Source organism: Typopeltis vanoorti, chromosome 2 (assembly GCF_054136105.1).
Source record: "Typopeltis vanoorti isolate ZY-2024b chromosome 2, IOZ_Tvanoo_1.0, whole genome shotgun sequence".
Classification (NCBI taxonomy): domain Eukaryota; kingdom Metazoa; phylum Arthropoda; class Arachnida; order Uropygi; family Thelyphonidae; genus Typopeltis; species Typopeltis vanoorti.
Window position 1 is genome coordinate 92,212,997 of NC_143550.1, and position 19,862 is coordinate 92,232,858.

Below are 19,862 nucleotides of genomic sequence, written 5' to 3' on the forward strand. Positions count from 1 at the left end.
ATCCATGTAGTGCTGGAAAAGATCTGTACGTATGTGATTAGTCTGCAACATTTTATGGATTGAAAGATATCAGCTACCAAAAGAGGTGGATAGATACAGACCAAAGGGGGGGGGGTGAAGAAAGAAAGAAAGAGGGAGAAAGAAAGAGATGAAGACCAGCTGCAAGATATGGAAAGACCAGTGAAGCTGTAACAGACAAATACCTAATCTTTGAAGAGAAGAACTTCTTAGTATTAGCTAAACCAAAAATATTCCCCATGATTTGCTTCATCTTGTTTAATGTCTAATATTTGTTATGTACAGTTGAGTAGGGATGATTATGGTGTTATGTAGTATGGCTTTAGAAGAAAACAAAAGTGGTCCAACGTTTTTGTATATAAGTTCTTGAACTGGAAATATTGGGTAAGTGGAGAAGGGAATTCCAAGTATGGTGAGAGGTTCTTCCTTAGGGGCTAGTCCAAAGGAAATGATTCCAAGATCCCACTTTCCAAAAATTTTTAATGATCTTTCAACATTAGCAGTTAATCTGCTGATTTTGCTGAACTTTTCCAAAATACCAAGAAAGATTTATATGGAATCATTATCCTTCAAAGTACCTGCTACTTCATCAGCTAATATCTTATTTTGCTTCATAGTTGAGGGAACTGTTATCCCTCATACAGCACATGTATTATAGACTTCTTGCAAGAAAGGCTCAAGAACCAATGCAAATAGCAGTCGATTACAATGGCAACTTTGCTCGGCTCCTTTTTGAATTTTGCCTGGGTCCGAAAGAAACCCTAATTTACTGTCATGGAGCACGAGTCTTTTTCCAATTGATTCTATGAACAGTATCTAAAGCATGGTCCACAAGGCCCAATTGACTGCAGGAGCAATACTTTATATACTAGCAGGAGCAAAACTTTATATACTAGCAAGAGCAACACTTTATATACTCCAAGTACAGAGAAAGAAGGGAGTTGATCTTTAGTAGAACATATGAGGGTAGCAAGCATTCAGTGGGGCTTGCATTCTATACCACTGTGTTGGTTTCCTATGAACCAGCTTCTCACTTTATTCTGGTCTTTCAACTTTCTTTTTTTGAGGAAAGCCTGTTCCTTTTCCCATTCAATTATATTGATGAAAGTTTTTTCACTTGGCTATGCTACCAATTATATATTTGGTTTAATCCTTTATCCAAGTGTAAGTAAACGACGTTTGCGCCTTAAGTATTTTCAGGACTGGGGCAACTCGTGGTAAAGGTGAGATAAGTTCTGATCACTTGCCTTAGTATTCCACAATGCAAAGAACATCCTGAAAATACTTCAGGAGCAAACTTCGCTTGCTTACACTTGGATAAAGGATTAAACCATATATATAATTGGTGGCATAGCCAAGTGAAAAAACTTCCATCAACTATCTCTAATCCAGAGAATTTTAGTAATAAGATGTTGACACCTTTTGGCAACTGGTATATGGTGATATGACTTCTGTATTACTTCCGCCTCTGGGTCTGGCTCCCACTAATGAGACCTCAATAAAGGTCGAAACTGTTCTGGGTAGTGAATCCTTTCCTTAATGCATAGCAGTATACATGTTCACAAGGAGATTTGCTTTGCATTATGGGATACTAAGGCAAGTAATCAGAACTTATCCCACCTTTACCATGAGTTGCCCCACTCCTGAAAATACTTCAGGCACAAACTTCATTTGCTTACACTTGGATAAAGGATTAAACCAAATATATAATTCAATTATATTCTGTTTTACTGCTTGTTCGAATTTTAACTATGTAACCAAATTCTAGGTGAAGCTATTCCTGTTTAAACAGAGGGTCTAGAGTTTAGTTGAAAAGATCAATAAGAAATTTAGTGAAAGTCTCCATGGTCCACAAGTGTAGAACTGGATTATGTTCTGACATGTTGATGTCAAGATGTTTTATCTGAATTACCCTGCTTATAAGCGAAGAAGAGATATAAATTTGATCAAGATGGATACTAATATCCTGATTCGTGTACACGAAAGTCTGGAGATTAGGATTGCAAATCTTGCATATGTCTTATAGCTGAGCATTGTCAAGGCATTTTTTTAACTGTGTATATCCCATTTTTCCACTTCTGGAGTGTCTGTCCTCCTATTTTGTCTAATGGAATTTTCAATACAATTCCAATCTCTAGTTGCCATGATGTAGTGGGCATCATATAGATATAGCTGCCATTTGATGGAGCAAAAACATTTAGAAACCTTATTACACATCCACAATATTTCCAGTCTATTGTCGAGATTCTCTCTTCTGCACTGTATCCCTCTGGATATTGCAGAATGACCTAAGGAGTTGAGTAAGAATAAGCACTTCATACTCCAGACCTGTTAAATTTTCTAAAGCTCCAATAAGAAAAAAGAGAATGTCTATCTATTAAATTGTTTATATCTGCAAAAGTAAGTTTCTTGAAGAAACAAACAACTGATATTATGGCATAAAATAATTTTCCTTATAGCTTCTTGCTTAAACTGGCCTGTGGAGTCCTCATACAATGAATGAGGTAATGCAGAAAGGTGATGGTGATGTGATTAGTGAAGAGTCACTGGCATGTCTTTAACTTCTAGATTTTGAATGAACGTGATGAGGTCTTCAATCTGTGACGGGACAATCGCATAGCCTGCTTCTAGGAAATGCTTTTCTAGTTTTTTACATTTGCTTGCCATTATTTCAATTTTGGCTCCATTCTTGATTTGGAAGCTACTGATATTCTTTTCATGTAGATGATGATTGTACTGAGAAAACTTTGATCAGTAAACTTTTTTTTTTAATTGTATCTCTTGCTTTCCCTTTATTAGTATGAGATGATTCCTCATAGTCCCTAAACTCTTCTAAGCTTGAGGATTCTTCATTTAACAATCTACAACCCTCTCCATCTTTACATTTTTAATCATCTATAATTATCATGTTGATGATAATGTTTGTATTTGCTTTTCTCTTTCTTCTCTTGTTTCTCCTGTATAACAGTTTCATTTGTTTGTATTTGGTCTTGTATCCGTTCAGTTGTTGTAGATTATTATTGTTAATTTTCACTATGTTGTTCCATCCATATTTGACTGGGAAAATGGCTCCTGCAGATCTGGAATTTTGGGGCTGATTTTGTGATGCACTTTTTGTGATTTTACTGAGTATAATTTGTTTGAAAGTGCTCTCTTTATTAGATTGAATTGGAAGATCTGGGAACTCTTCCTTATGTCCTCCAATATATATGCTGTTCTAATTGGCTCTAAGTTAAAACATTTAGCTTTGGGGCAGTTGCCACAGAAATGATTGTATGAACTGCAATACAGGCCTCTACTCTAGATAGTTCACCATAATTCAAGTTGTGCTGATGGTGACAAAATTTGGTATGGCATCTTCATATCTATTTTGAAGGTGACCTCACCAGAAAAACAGTTTGGATCTTCGCCTGATACACCCTTTTGTATGTTATTGATTTTACCTCATTTTGAGATGAGCTGGATAAGAATTTCATTACTGTTTTCTATATAATTCCAATGGAAATCTCTCAAATTTTAATGTTTTAACCAGACTTCCTATCATTACAGGAGTTATTGTGGTACCTTGCAATGTAAAACTGCAATTAAATATTTTCCTCCACAGCACAGCATGAAAGAATAAATCATGCTGGCCACAATTATCTCTTTTAAAACCTTAGTCTCCTGTCTCACTTCTTCACATCCCAGAATGTCAATTCCTAGAGTTGACACTCTTGGAGAAATTGGTACCATTATCTCAGGGGTGTGGGACTAAAACCTCTACATTTGATAATAAGAGAAACATTTCAGTCATAAAACTGAAAATTACATAATCCTGTGATATAGAAACACCACCAGCAAATGCTGGTGGTGTTTCTATATCACAGGATTATGTAATAAAATGATGGCTATGATATGGCTAAAAGTAATCCTGTAATGCAGATATTAACTGCACTATCAGCAATCTTAATATTTACTTACATAATCCACAACAGCACCAGTAAAATAATTAAATATTAAAGTGAAAAACAAAGGGGAAAAAAACAAAGTACTTAACTTGCCGAAATCCAAGGTGTTGTCAGTGATAGCCAGACTCAGAAGGATACCAAAGTTGAAGTAATTCAGAAGTCATATTTACAAGTAGTGAAAATGTGTAACATCTTATAATCAAAATACTCTGGATTAGAGTAAGTTGCAGAAAGATTTTTCATGTGCAAGCTTTGTTTACTTTGTTGGATTAAACAAGAATATAACTTTTGGAGAGTTTAATACATATGATGACACATACCCATTATTAGTTTTACAAATATTTGTCTGTTGATAATAAAAAATAAAATAAAATAAAAACTTACCTGTATGACACCTCCATATTGGATTATAGTTCCTACTAACTTTTTATTTTCAGTGTCATTCTGCTTCTTTTCCAGCTCTGCAGCATGCTGAAATAGCAAAATAACTACAGTATAGATCTCTTTGTTTGGTTATTTCAATACAGTCAACTTATGTTTCTATACATATTTTAGCTTAGTTCTTTGATTCTATCCCTTTATTTTCTCTCTCTCTCTGATAAAATGATAAAAGTTGATGTGTGTCAAATTTTTTCTTTTTATTTATTTTTTAAAAATTATCAATCAAAAGTTTTCTACAGTGTCTAAATTTTACTCCACCACTTTCCAAAACTATTTTTTCAGTTGAAGATAAAAAGCTGCATTATATTAAACATCACTGTATCCTTTTCCTTGCTAAAAGTATACGAAGTAGTGATATAAATAATATCTGGAGGAAAATGGCAGAACCACTACTATACTTCACTTATTGAGGTAATTAATCTAACTTGAAAGTCTCAAAAGTAATTTCATTGCAAAACGCTTCTGAGAAAAGCTCAAGGATTTGACGAAATATCATAATTACTGTAGGAACTTTCAGAATATAGAAAACAAAGTACAGCTTAATGCAAAACCAAAATGACCAAGATGTGACTTGGTAATAATAATAATCAAACCAAAAAAATGAAATGAAGAAACAACAGAATCAGCAATATATTCCAATAAACTGCAAGGCTGGAAGAGAAGATCTCGAGTGGGAATGACAACGTAATTAAAGAAAAAGATGGGAAAGACTAGTGGAATGAACAATTATTACAAACAAGAACAAAACAAAGAGAAGCAGTCAAACAATCATAGAAGTATTTATTAACATCTGAGCTCCGTGGAGTCAGAGACTCATTGTGGGAGGTACACACTATCGCACGCAATTCTCATCCAATCATGCCTTATACACCTTCTCCCAATTTATGAAAAATCTCTTCCATGTCAACTGATAATCCTGACTAACATGTCTCGATCATTATCCCCTCCTCCTATTCACAAGGCTTTGCAATTTATATTCTTTCAATATGTCTTCATACTCCCATTCCAAAGACCACTGACCACTTTTGTGAATCTTCTCTAGACCTTTCTAACATATCCTTGTCACCATGAAAACTCAGTGACCAATCTATGCACAATAATCGATATGAGACAAGGCCTTTGGATTAAAGAGGTTATGATACAATGGCATCATAATCTTGTCAAAATAGCATGATTTTTCCTTTTCTATGTATGTTATTACATCTTAGACTGTGCCAGTGTAAATTCTTTATTTCTACTTTGATTATTACTATTAACTCTTTTATTATTGACTTTTACTCTATTTAATTGATTTATTTTGCCCTTTGTTGTTCTTATATTTCCTTATATTATCATTCTACTGACTTTGCCAGTTTAAAGAAAAATTTGTTTATATGTTTAACTCGCTAAGCTTCTCTATCTTAAATTTTGTTTCCCCTTTCTTCCTGCCACACACAAAGCAAACTACTTCTAGCTATCACCGTCTATATGATTGCGGTACATTCAATTTCTCACTCTTCAGTCTGACAAATTTATTTGATTTACGACTGCACCAGTCAGACAGAGTAATAGAGAGTGAGAAATTAAAGAAATGGAATAATGATATAATCTAGTCAAAATTTTCTTAACGGTAAAGCAAATCGTGGCAGTATCCAATTAACACACACAGGTCTATAATTTTTTTAAGATAGTGCATTTGCAATGATCAGATCAAATTGTTGTTCAAACAAAGAATTTTATTCTAACTAAAAAACTTGGGATTACAAACTAGACAAATAGTGGGGAATAACTGTTCTCTCCCAGCATAGCTAACTCCAGAAAATACATTACACAATTAAAACATACACATTCTGTGTTCACGCAACCCTAACACACTACTTAGTATTATACAATACATACTATACAAATAGTGGGGAATAACTGTTTCTCCCAGCATAACTAACTTCAGAAATTTACCTTGTAAAACTATAACATACACATTTATACCACTCTGACACTCTACTCAGTATTTTACAAAAATTAGCACAGACACTTAACATATTTATATACAATTTTTACATATCTACAATCCAGGAAATATCGATATGATGTGCTTACTCACAGTTCTTTTCCTTTATAAACAGTCCTTTACCACGAACAAAGTTGCCATCAGGACATCTCAAATCTTTGCCTTTATCTGGATACTTCTTTCTTTAACTTGGATGTTTCTGTACTCTGTTTTGGCCTGAGTACAAAATGATATCCTTCCTTCTTTCTGCTACAGCTGGCAGCTGCCTGTTGATTACACTAACAGGCAACTGGAGAAATTCTGATTTCGCATTCAACATATATCCATTGGATACATTGGCAGACTTGCCTTGGAAACTACCCAGAAAACTTCAGGGTGACCTACTGTTGACGAAACCCCAATGATAAACCATCAGGGTCACGAGGTACGAACTACCAAACCTCCAGCCACGAGCTCCTAGTCATTGCCTCTTCTATTCTCTCCCAGCACAGAAAAAAAAAAAACCTAGCAGCCCCTTTTTCTCCCCTTTCAGCCCTTAAATATCCTCCTCATTCTTTGTTCCTATTCTGAAGTGTCCGTGATTACCCTCCAGCACGATGACGTCACTTGGGTTCTCTCTTGCCGAAAGTCTTTGTTTTAGGTGCTTAATTTGTTCATAAGTTGTTGCGAAACTTTCTTTTATATTTCTTGCTGACTCACTATATTAATAAGGCGCAATCCCTTTCCTCTATTTTTAAACACTATAGTTACACAGGTAATATAATGGCATCTCGCTAATCCGAACCTCTTTAGTTCAAACCCTCCAGTAATCCGAACTGCGGTTTGAAAAAGTTTGATTTATTACCTATTATTATTTTGTGTACTATTATTTTGCCACCAAGCTGTACTCCATTGTTGCGACACTGGATCAGACCATAATACAATCCATTAAATTAAAAGATCATAAAGACCTGCTTTTAAATGTAATTTCCCAAAATTATGACGTTATCACATCAATAAAAAATATAAATTTGAAGGATGTAGCATTCTCAGTTGTTGCTGCTGCTTGGGAAGTCTCAAGCCTGAAGCAATTCAAGCGTCATGGAAAAATCTGTCACCTAGAATTTACCAAGATAACTACGGTGATATACAAAAAGAGGAAATCCAAAACGTGCATAATTTAGCTAAAAATATAAATGCAGATGTTGATATTTCACAAACAGATGCTAAGGAATGGATTACAGGTAGAACCAAAAGTGAATATGAGTTCAAATCAGATGCTGAAATTATAAATATGACGATACAGAATGAATTAGAAGACGACGATGATGATAAAGAACTCGAAGAAAAAAAAATAAAACATGAAGAGGCAGTTACAGTTTTAATATGTGTACAGAATGGGCTAAGCAGAATGATATGCCATTCCACAAAATTTTATTGCTAATGCAGCTCTGAGAAGAAGCATTCGAAAAAAGTTTAGCTTCCAAGAAGCAAAAGAAAATCAGTGACTTTTTTTTTTTTACAGAGAAATAAAACAAAACTTGTTTGTGTGTTATTTTGTGAAACTTTTTTTTGTGTTGTACACAAGAAAGCGATATTGTTTACGCAAATGAAGTTATGTACTGAACTATGCGATTTTATTAAATCAGAAACCTCAAAAATACAGATATATACAAACTAAATTTTTTACTAAAATAACCTGGTATTATTTTATAAGTTTTACATTACAGTACAGTAGCTTTTTTTCTATCGGTTACTTCATTTATTTATAGAATTGAATTGATGTACCATTAGAATCCGATTATTTTTGTCTTAAACGCTGGTTATCAATATCTCTTGGGGGATAATTCGCTAATCCAAATGATCATGATTTTTATTAGTTTGGATTAGCGAGATACCACTGTATCTAATATATTTCACAAAGTAGTTAATTTACATTCAAAGAATATTTATACATCTTATTTTCTACATTTTTTTTTTTTGTTTGACACCCTTGTAAAATCGAGCGTAACAAGTTAACTAAATTAACTTATCGTGCAAGATTTTACAATTTCTTTATTTCTGCATGTCATGGTCCTCTGCATCATTGCAATTATCCAATGTGATGTGTTCATAACTTATGCATGTGCCCCTGAATTTCAGGTCTGTGTCCACCACAACCACTACTAGATCTCTCATCTCCTCTACCTACTTTAAAGTTTCCATATCAAGTGTATGCTTTGCATTCCATCAATGCTTACCAAATTTCAAAACCTACCTTACACATTGCAACATTGAAATGACAGTTCCACTTGCCTGCCCATTCATGCAATCTATTCAAGTCCTCCTGTAAGGCATCACATCTGCTTGACTTTGCATTGCTCTCCCTAAGTTTGCATCATCTGCATACAGCAGCATATCACCAGTTAAACCCATCCCAATATCATTAATATACAAACTGAACAACAATGGTCCCAAAACTGACCCCTGTGGCACACCATGAGTGAGTGACCTCTCTCTTTCGGGATACTGCACCCGCATATATAACTTTCTGATAACTATCTGACAGCCAGTCACTGATCCAACTCAGAATTCAATCCCATCTGTTTCAATTTATTTAACAGCTTGTCATGTGGCAGTCTATCAAAAGCTTCTGCAAAATCCAAGTACACCACTATATATGCATCTCCCTTATCCAAGGAATTAGTCACCTCATTATAGTACATAAGTGAGTAAAACATGATCTCCCTTTAACAAACCCATGCAGATAACCACAGAGAATACTGCTGTTATCAACCAATTTCTGTATCCTACTTCTCACCAATCTCTCGTACCTTTATCATAACTCCAGATATACAGATGGGATTATAATTTGTAGTCACAGCCATATCACCACCTTCATGCAGTGGAACAATTTTACTTTCTTTCCACTCCCATTGGAACTTGTGCTATTGTAAGACTCTTATTAAGCAGGCATTCCAATGCTACTGCCAATTCCTTGGAGCATTCTCTTAGGAAGCATGGTGATATGCCATTAAAATTCTACTGCTTTATTGACTTCAAGGTTATTTCCTCATATACCTCTTATTCACTCACAATTAAGTCATCCTTTCCTATGTCCTCTACACTAAAATTCATGATTACACCCTGATGAGCATGAAAGACCCTTATAAATTGATCACTGAATGCCTCAACAATATCTTCTGCAGCAATTACCATTTTACCATTTTCATCCATTAATATCATTTTACCATAATCTTTCTTCCTTCTACTTACCACATATCTAAAAAACTCTCTAGGGTTTTTCTTTGCCTGATTTGTTAATTTCTGCTCATTCTGTACTTTTGTTTTCCTTACTAACTGAGTCACTATCCTAGCTTGTTCTATATACTCTTCATGTAACCGATTATTACCATTATTCATCTCGTACTTCCTCCAAAGTACCTTCTTCCAGTTTTCATGCTCAAGTCCCACATTCATTCATTTTACACCTACCTTATTCAGCTGTTTGGCCTTCAGAATACATTCCCACATTGATGTGCTGTTATGTATTTGTTTGTCAGTTCTCAAGCAGTATTTATTTCGTTACCACTTAACTACTCATTCCATGCTATAGCTCCAAGCTGCCTCCTGAGATTGTCATAATCACCAGCCTTGTACTTCCACATATATCCTTTGCGCACAGAAATCTGCATATATCAAGCTACAACCCAGGTGATCACTTCATGATCACTCTCACCAACTAGAGGAAAGTGCAAAACTCTCCATTTACATTACATCCTCTAATGAAATAATCATATCTAAAACTCTCGATCCTCGCATACCCTACTTTACATGCTCCTTGAGATATTGTCTCTCAAGAAATTTATTATCCTTATTCCCAAATGCCATCTCTTCATTCTAAACTATACTGCCAGAATTAAAATCATCCACAACAATCATCTCCCTTCCTTTTTTCACTAATCCAAATAGTTTATGCATTTCTTCATCACCACCCTTCACATTCCTTGGCCTACAGAAACATCCAACTAAATGTCTTCTTGTCAACATCCACCTAATACCACACTGCCTCATATCCATTGTTAATATTTCCCTCTTTCGTGTCTAACTTATGTGGACATAATTCCCCTGCTATTATCAGCAGCACTCCCTTCTTGTCCTTTCCATTCTCACGAAAAATATTGTTTTCCTTCCATTTCTATTCCCGTTAGGATACCATCTTCATTCAGACATGTTTCACTTATTCCAATGATTTTGGGGCAAATAACTTTTCCCTGTTTCTCTTGCATTCCCATTCTCTCCTCATCAATCACACTACTAATGTTTCCACCGCCAAGTACTTCTTTCTCTTCAATACCACTCTCCTGATCTTTCGCTTCCTCTCTTACTTCTGATCTCTTGTCTGATGATAATAATTTCATCCTGTTTTCTCCCTACATCTATTCATTACTACAGAGAGATGAGCTAAACTTGAGTCAAACCTGCATGAGTTAAACTAATTAACAAATGGTGTGAAGTGAATTTGATGGATCAAAGGACTTATACACTGCTTGGAAAGAAATAAATGGACGCCACAGTGTGAGAAACAAAGCAATGATGCCCACATTAATAATGTAGGCATCACTGCTTTGATGCGATGACTGCAGTATTCCTACAAGGCATACTTTCTGCTAGTGTACAAAAGCAATCAATGGAAATTTATGGGCCATTCTTCCTGTAGGCATGTAATGAATACCTGGACTGTTGTGTGTGTGTGTGTGTATGTGGGGGGGGGGTGTACCTTGACATCACCCAATATTCCAAGTTCATCCCACAGATGTTTGACAGGGTTGATGAAATCAGGTCTCTGTGAAAGCCAGTCAAAGTGTGGTGGCATTCATGTCCACAAGCCACACAGTTACAGCAACAGCCTTATAACATGGTTCATTGCTCTGTTGAAAGAGACATTACTCAGTTCCATAGAAAAATGCTATAAAGTAATAAGCATTGCATTGTTCAAAATGGTCAGATACCTCTCAGAGTTCAATGTTTGTGTCACCACAAAAAAAGAGAGAGAGATCCGAGGCCAAACCAGGAAAAACAGGACCATACCAACGATACTGCCACCACTAAATTTCATAGCTGAGGTTATGCACTCTGGTAAGAGACATTCACTGAGCATCTGCCACACCCACTCCCATCAATATACTCAGTAGAGGGCATAGTGTGATTCACTGCTACATTACACAGCTTTCTTAGCTTCCATGTCCCACTCTACACACTCTTTGCACAACTGAAGATGATGTAGCAATGTTGACTGAAATAATGTAATGCAGAGCTGACATATTGGTCCTACCATGGAAACCCATCTTGTGAGCCTTGGTTCTGAATGTTTTTGTGTGGATTCATGTTCTAGTCAATGACTGGAACTCTGCATTGTGTCAGCCAACAAATGGCGGTTTTTATATATATATATATATACACTCTCCTACGTAGCACCCTACAGGCACTTTTGATGAGTGCAGTGGGTTGTCCTCTGCAGGCAGCACTGTCTGTAGTTGACTCCCTGCACTTCTACCTCCATATGGTATCACTGATTGCTGACCTGCAATGGTCCAATTTGTCAAAAATTTGCCAAACAGATAGGCCTGCAACATGGTATCCTAACACAATGCCTATTTCAAGCTCTGTCAGCTCCTTCCTCACCATTTCACCAGGACACAACTGCAGTGAATTGAAGCATCATATTAATCCAATATATATACTGGCTACATACATGTGACTCATTACAGCTTTCCCATGGGGATGCATGCTGACTTCTTTTCAAGCAATGTGTGTGTGACTGATTGCTTGCACTTAACATATATGCAATTAAGAGAGTATTATTCAGTGAGAAATCAGAATTATAAAATCAGGGAAATTAGAACTATAGGGAAAGTAACTGAGCATATGTGCAGTCATCCCTTAAAGCAAGCGAGTATGAGAATGGGACTGATCAAAAGATGAATGCAGTTTCCAGGTTCTCAAAGTCTGGATGGCACAGCCATTAAAAGATGCAATGGCAATTGTGCATCTAAGGGGATAGTACAATTCATATATACTATTATAATATTACCACCCAAATCAAGATTTAGGATAAGGCATTTTTAGCCAATTATTAATCATCATTAGTGAGACATAGTTGACAAAGAATAATGCAGTTATATACACACTCTGCCATAAATACTACTACAAGTTTGCACATCCCTACACTGCTCACAGAATTGCATGAGTCCAGTTCCATTAGTGGTGCTGTGGGTAGTCAACATTCAAGTGTTTATCAGTAGAGAAAGGTATCTAGCTATACAGTTAACATGCAGTGGGGAGATTATGAGACCTGTGCAGTTGTAATAGCACTTCGGGATCAATAGAAAGTTCACGTATCATACTATTAACCATTATAACGAAACAGAAGACTTATCGGACTGCCTAAAGAACAGGTCAAACATGCTATGTTAGGACACAAGAGCTTGTGAGGGCTGTGAAGGGATGTCTCTGCTATAATCCTGTGAGAATGAGAGAAGAACATTTTTCAAAAGAACAATGTTATATGTATTAACTGCCGACCTTGGGTTGAGAGCCTATCATTGTTCTACTGGACACTTCCTAACACCACAGTTTATGCAGCAAAGGGTGATAAAATCAAAGGCGCCTCTCCAGTGCTACACAATCAACAGACACAGAGATATGTTCTTTATAAATGAGAAGATTTTCACCATTGAAGAGTTATGTAAATGCCAAAATGATTGAGAATATGCATCTGACAGTCACATCACAGCATGTGCTATAGCACCCAGGATTCAGAGGGTCGTCACAATGCAGTGATAGTTTGGTGGGGGGGGTGACAGATCAGAGGGTATCCAAACTGCATTTCTGCAAGAAAGGGGTCAAAACCTCTGTCAAATTGTATCAAGACGCCATGCTAGAACCTGTGGTACAGCCACTGAACAACAACTTGTTTTGAGACAGGCATTAGACCTTCCAACAGGACTCATATCACTGCACACACACACAAGGCAAGAACCACGCAACAGTGGTTGGAGACAAATGTGACCGACCACATATCTGATTGGCCATCTGGAAGTCCCAATCTGAATTTGCTGGACTTCAGATTGTGGTCAGAGCATGAGGAAGTAATCTGCAAGAAACAACACCATAGCATCATCAGCCTGAAGGTGGAATTGGAGCGAGCAGTGGCAGCATCTCCATTGGATGTTGTGTGTGCCACCATCAATACGTGGCCTTACAGACTTCAGGTGTACATGAAGGCAAAAAGGGGACATGTCAAACATTGACTGCTGCTATATGCACATTATACACATGGTTTGCATGTGCTGAAAGCTGTAAATGATTTTTGGAAGTTTTTTTTTTCCCCACTTGCTTAGACTATAATAAATTTAGTTTAATCCTTTATCCAAGTGTAAGCAAACAAAGTTTGCACCTGAAGTATCTTCAAGACTGAGGCAACCAAGCTCTTATCACTCCTTGTCTTAGTATCTCCTATAATGTAATACAAAGCACATCTCCTTGTGGACATGTATAATGCTATGCAATAAGGGAAGGGCCAATACTCAGACTGGTTTCGACCTTTATCGAGGTCTCATCAGTGGGAGCCAGACCCAGAGGTGGTGATACCAAGGGGGGGAAGCAATGGAGAAGTCATCTTTACCTATACAAGTTGCCAAAAGGTGTCTCACCTTAATATTAAATTACTCTGGATTTAGAGAAAGATGTTGGAAGTTTTTTTCCACTTAGTTAGACTATAATAAATTTAGTTTAATCCTTTATAAGCAAACATTTGCTTACATTTGGATAAATGTAAGAAAATGTTTGTTTAATCCTTTATCCAAATGTAAGCAAACAAAGTTTGTGCCTGAAGTATGGACTGAGGCAAATCAGGGTAAAGGTGGACCAAGTTCTCATAACTCCTTGTCTTAGTGTCTCCCATAATGCAAAGCACATCTTCTTGCTGACATGTATAATACTATGCACTAAGGGAAGAGCCACTACCTAGATCGGTTTCGAAGTCTCGTCAGTGGGAATATAGGTAAAGATGACTTCTTGATTGCTCCCCCCCCCTCTTGATATCACCACCTCTGAGTCTGGCTCATGGCCCTTCCCTTAATGGATAGCATTATACGTCTGCAAGGAAGTGTGCTTTGCATTATGGGAGATACTAAGACAAGGAGTGATGAGAGCTTGGTCCACCTTTATCAAGAGTTGCCCCAGTCCTGAAAATACTTCAGGCGTAAACTTCGTTTGCTTACACTTAGATAAAGGATTAAACTAAATTTATTAAAGCTGTAAATGATTTACTGATAGATTAAAGGTTTATATGCTATTCAAGTTTTAACAGTATTTATGGCTGGACAAGGTAGATAAAATGTAAGTGCTATTGCATTTTCACAAAGAGGGGTGAGGTATTGCTGTTGATAGCAGAAGAATTATTATTATTATAGCAACCCTCTGGAATTAGCAGGCTCATTGCAAGACATCCACTTCAACTAGCAACATGTTTATCACACTGAATGTTTTAAACTACTTGATGCTCTCAATATTCACAATGCATTCCGGTGATGCATACCACTCTCTATGTAAAATACTTACTCCTTACACCTCTCTTCACCCCCACCTTTATACAACTTCCAGGGATGACCTCTTGTTCATTACCTCCCACTACTACAGATCAGAGATGGTTGTAGAAAATTTTACTGCTTGGTTACAAATTATACTTGATAAGAAATTGTTTTCTTGTTTTAATCCTTTACTAAAGCATAAGCAAACAAAGTCTGTACATAAAGTACATTCACAACTAACTCACACATAAAGGCTACTGACTTCATATCAATCACCACGGTATCCCATAACGAACAAACGTTATGTGAAGGGCCTCTACACAGGCTGGTTTGACCTTTACTGAGGTCTTATCAGTGACAGCCAGATCCAGGAAGATACCAAGGTTAAGTCAGTGCAGAAGTGAAGTATCTTTAAGAAGTGAAAGCATTTAAATTAAGGTATTATGAGCTGTGCATAGGAGAGTGGGACCTCCTACAACGATCCTTTCCTTAAGTGTTACATGGTGATCAGCATTCATTTTAGGCAAATTATGGACTCTACAACCATGTTAAAAATAGCTATTTTTAACATGGTTAAATTCCCAACATCTTGACCTTCATATTAAGGTCATCATCTGGAGCAGGGTTTCCCAAACTGTGTTCTGCGAAAGGTGAATAAGTGTTCCGCGAGAAGTTCCTGGAATTTGTCATTTTAGTTTTCTAAGCATTTTTCATGAATAAATCATGAATAAATATTTTATAGTGGAAATATTCTGATGAGAATAATATTCGTGAATATGTCGAAAAGCTCAGACCCAGAACACCTAATAACATCTGTGTATCGTTAATTTTCACACATCGAAACCTTTAAACATTTGGGAAAGGGAATACCGCTGTTTATGACAGGTCATAAAAATTGCCTGCAAGCAGATTATAACAATGGACGGCATATCCTCTGTTCTCAAAATTGAAGGAAATGACATCTGTGTAGCAAATGTCAGTGACCAAGTGACATATTTTTAAACATGGAAATATTCATGAATTATCGTTAATTTTCACACATCGAAATCTTTCAACAATCGGGAAAGAGAATACCGCTGTTTATGACCAATCATAAAAATTGCCTGCAAGCCATTACAACAATGGCCAGCGGCGTATGTATCCTCTGTTCTCAAAACTGAATGAAATAAAATCTGTGTTGCAAATGTTAGCGACCAGTCAGCAAGGAAGTATAAAGAAAATTTTTCCACTGAAATTGAAGATCAAGGTAGTCTGTATCCAGTTCTCAAATCTAGTAATACTGAATACTTTCTTCACAAGTTCGTATTGTAGGGTGAAAGTGCTTGTTTTGAAATCGTAGTGCCAGGATTTTTTTTAAAAGTAATAGGTCTACAGATTTAAATTTTGATATGAATAAGAGACAAGGGATTTTGTTTAATTTTGGTATTAAGAAATCTCTTATTGAAGGTGTTTGTGGCTCAACAGATAGTGATTCATCCACCTCCAGTCTACAAAGCGATCTCCAGGATGTACAAAATGAGGGGAAAGACTACCAGCACACAGGAGAAAAAGTCTGCATTCACTTGTAAATACTTATATTATAAATTTTTGGTGACCAGAATGGGATATGTCAATGAAAACCAGCACAAAATAATTTAATGATGTTTATGTTTAACTGATGTTTAATTAATTATTAAAAATTAATGCTCAATTATTAATTTATAATAAAAAATCAGCTAAATTAACAATTATTAATTAATACATTACAAAATAACCAAGGTGTTCTGTGAAAATTTCAGGATTTGTGAAGTGTTCCGTCGTTGGAAAAGTTTGTGAAACCGTTATCTGGAGTACACACATATATACAGCGCCGCCGCCTAGTATTTTTCTTGTGTATGCAATTAATGTTCGGTGCCTTTCCAAAAAAGTTTTTTTTCAATAAAGTGTGAATAAAATGAACAGGAAATGAAAAACAAATGAAAACCGCTTTACAGTATAATGTTACCTATGGATTAGTCCTGCTTATACTAATTTTTTTTACAAATAATCATAACTCAACAATTAATCATAAGTTGATTTATGATACATCAAAAAATAAAGAACTATTTTAGGTATATTTTCGTAAATTTTAATCAAAATTACAGTGATATAATCGGGTCCAGGATACAATTTCAGAATTTATTTGTTCATTTCCGGGAAAATCTGAAAGGGCCTGGACAAAAGACGACATACATTCATAATTATATGTGCCATTCTGTACCATTCATTGTTCGTTTAAACTCTTATCTCATATTTTTTTCACATTGTTTAGGTGCATTTTCTTCTGTGATGCCTGTGTATATTGCACACTTCGCACACACCACCAGTCGGGCCTGCATATGTATATACACAGAGACCAGTTATATCCCATTTCACAGAGTATGCTAAAAAGACAATGATTTGATCAACAATTATTCTACTGGCCTGACCTCTAGTGAAAATAAAATTAAAATAAACAGATGAAATAAAAGAAAATAACTACATCAAAGCTATATTCTATTTAAGACAACATCGGAGAACGTTCTTTCATATACCTGTAGATAGTTTTATTACAGTAAAAATTTAACATGACAATTGTTATATTAGATTTAAGATCCTGGATTACCTATGATCCTATTACTAATTAACTCTTAGGGAGAAAGGTTAAGTGGGTAGAATATGTGCCTTCCATATTCTTGGGATTTTTAGGCCATAATTATTGTTAAGATTAGGGTGGTTGATAAGCATTTCACAGGTCTCCTTAAATTTACGTTCATAACATGTTTCGGTGTGATATAAACAACAGGTGCTGTTGCAGTCAATTCTATGTCAAGTATTCAGGGCATGATCAGAAAGGCCAGCTTTACTATAATTATTATATTTAGTGTGTCATTTATGTTCCTTTTTTCTGATAGAAACTGTGCGTCCCGTTTCCCCAAGGCAATTACAGGTGCAATGAATACAGTATACTTCAGTATGGGCCAGCAGAGGGAGTGGATCCTTGGATGAGTTGAGTAAGTTCTTTAATTTTGCAGGAGGATTTAAAGGTGGCTTTAAGGTTGTGTTTCTGTTTCTCCATGGAGAAATAAACAGAAACACATATTTTGTTTGTTTCGGTTTAGTATTCTGTTTATTTTATCTGATATCCCTTTAATGTATGAAATGGTTACAGTTTTATTGTAGTCTAGTTTATTTTTAAGTGAGATCTTGTGAAGAATTTTGATAGTATTTTGGTTGTAGCCATTTTTATGAAGGTATTGCTGATAACTTTTAATTCATCTTTAAATGCTTGTTCATTGGAGCAAATCTTCAAAGCCCTGTTTTTCAGTGTATTAATGACACCTAGTTTTTGTGTTGGGTGGTGGTAGGAGTTTATGTCTATATATTGGCCAGTATATATCAGTTTCCAGTGAACAGTGAAGGAAAGACTGCCAGAAGGAAGACGTGTGACAAGTGTATCTAGAAACAGCAGAAACAACATCTCTGATGTTGTTTTAAATAGAATATGGCTTTGATGTAGTTATTTTATTTTATTTCATCTATTTATTTTAATTTTGTTTTATTTTCACTAGAGGTCAGGCCAGTAGATTAACTGTTGATCAAATCATTCTCTTTAGCATACTGTGCGAAATGTAATATAGCTTGTCTCTGTGTGTGTGTGTGTGTGTGTGTACTCCAGATGATGACCTTAATATGAAGGTCGAAATGTCAGGAAATTAAAATAATTTTTTTTAACAATGTTGTAGAGTCCATAATCTCGTACAATGAGCCTCTTGACTCCATGGAGATCTGTTGAGAAGTAGAGCAAATATTGTAGCTTGGCAAGAGGACCTGAATAGACTGAGTAAGCCAGTGTGTGGAGATGTCAGTTTAACGTTGTAAAGTGTTTTAAAATTTGGGAAGCAAAGATGGGATGCAGAGTATAGGATTGGTGAGAATATTTTAGAGGAAGTGGAGGAGATGAAAGATATGATGGTGATAGTGGATAGGGACTTGACATTTCGTGGACATTTTACTAAAATTGTGAGGACGCCACCACAGTGGATTATGGGAATGATGTGGAGAACACTGCCAGGTAAGAAGTAAGGATGTTTTGATTCCGTTGTGTAAGACTTTAATCAGGCCACATATGGCTTACTGTGCACAGATTTGTTCACCAGGTTTTCGACAATGAGATGTTATGGACTAAGTTGGTTTCTGATCTCCAAAATATGGAAAATGAGGACAGATTGAGAGAATGCAAATTACAGAGCCTAGTGGATAGAAGGAAAAGAGGAGATATATATACGTTGGTAAGGGGTAATTACCAGATTAGCATGGATGAGATTTTTCATAGAATATCTGGAAACAGGAGGGGAGGAATGAGAGGCCACCCCTGAAAGCTGGGAGGTGATGGGAATGCATTGCCTGAGAGTGTGGCAAGTTCAAGGACATTGAATGCATTTAAGTCAAGGTATGAGCAGTGCATGCAAGAGTGGGACCTCCCTCGATGAGTCTATTGACTCCATGGAGGTCTGTTGATAATGATAATAATAATAATTAACAACTGGATGTAAAGATACAAACTTTGTTTGCTTATGTTTGAGTAAAGGATTAAAAAGAATATAATTTCTTGTCAAGTATAATGTACTTTGTAACCACTGCTAAAACTTTCTACGACTATTTCTGATCTGTGAATATTTAATACTATGGTAATACACAATTTTACTAGTTGTATACAGAAAAACATATGCCTTCTGCACTGATTTAAGCTTGGTATGGAATTAAGTAAGTATTAAAAAAGACTGCTTGTAGTGCAGTTAATATCTGCATTACAAGATTTCTTTCAGCAAAAGTTCTAAGGGAACGGGTATTAATATTATGTCCAGATCTTTCACATTCTACAGCAGAATTTGGGACACTGACTGTCAATACATTTGA

At 35.9% G+C, this 19,862-nt stretch overlaps 1 protein-coding gene across 1 annotated transcript in view; it reads right to left on the bottom strand.

Annotated features, from left to right (window-relative positions):
• Itpr (Inositol 1,4,5,-trisphosphate receptor) overlaps positions 1 to 19,862 on the bottom strand; it is a 1,112,489-nt gene that overhangs the window by 1,035,467 nt on the left and 57,160 nt on the right. Inside the window, exon 4 of the mRNA XM_090401920.1 lies at positions 4,350 to 4,436. Within this exon, the coding sequence (XP_090258046.1) occupies positions 4,350 to 4,436 (87 nt within the window). The remainder of the gene's footprint in view (positions 1 to 4,349; positions 4,437 to 19,862) is intronic.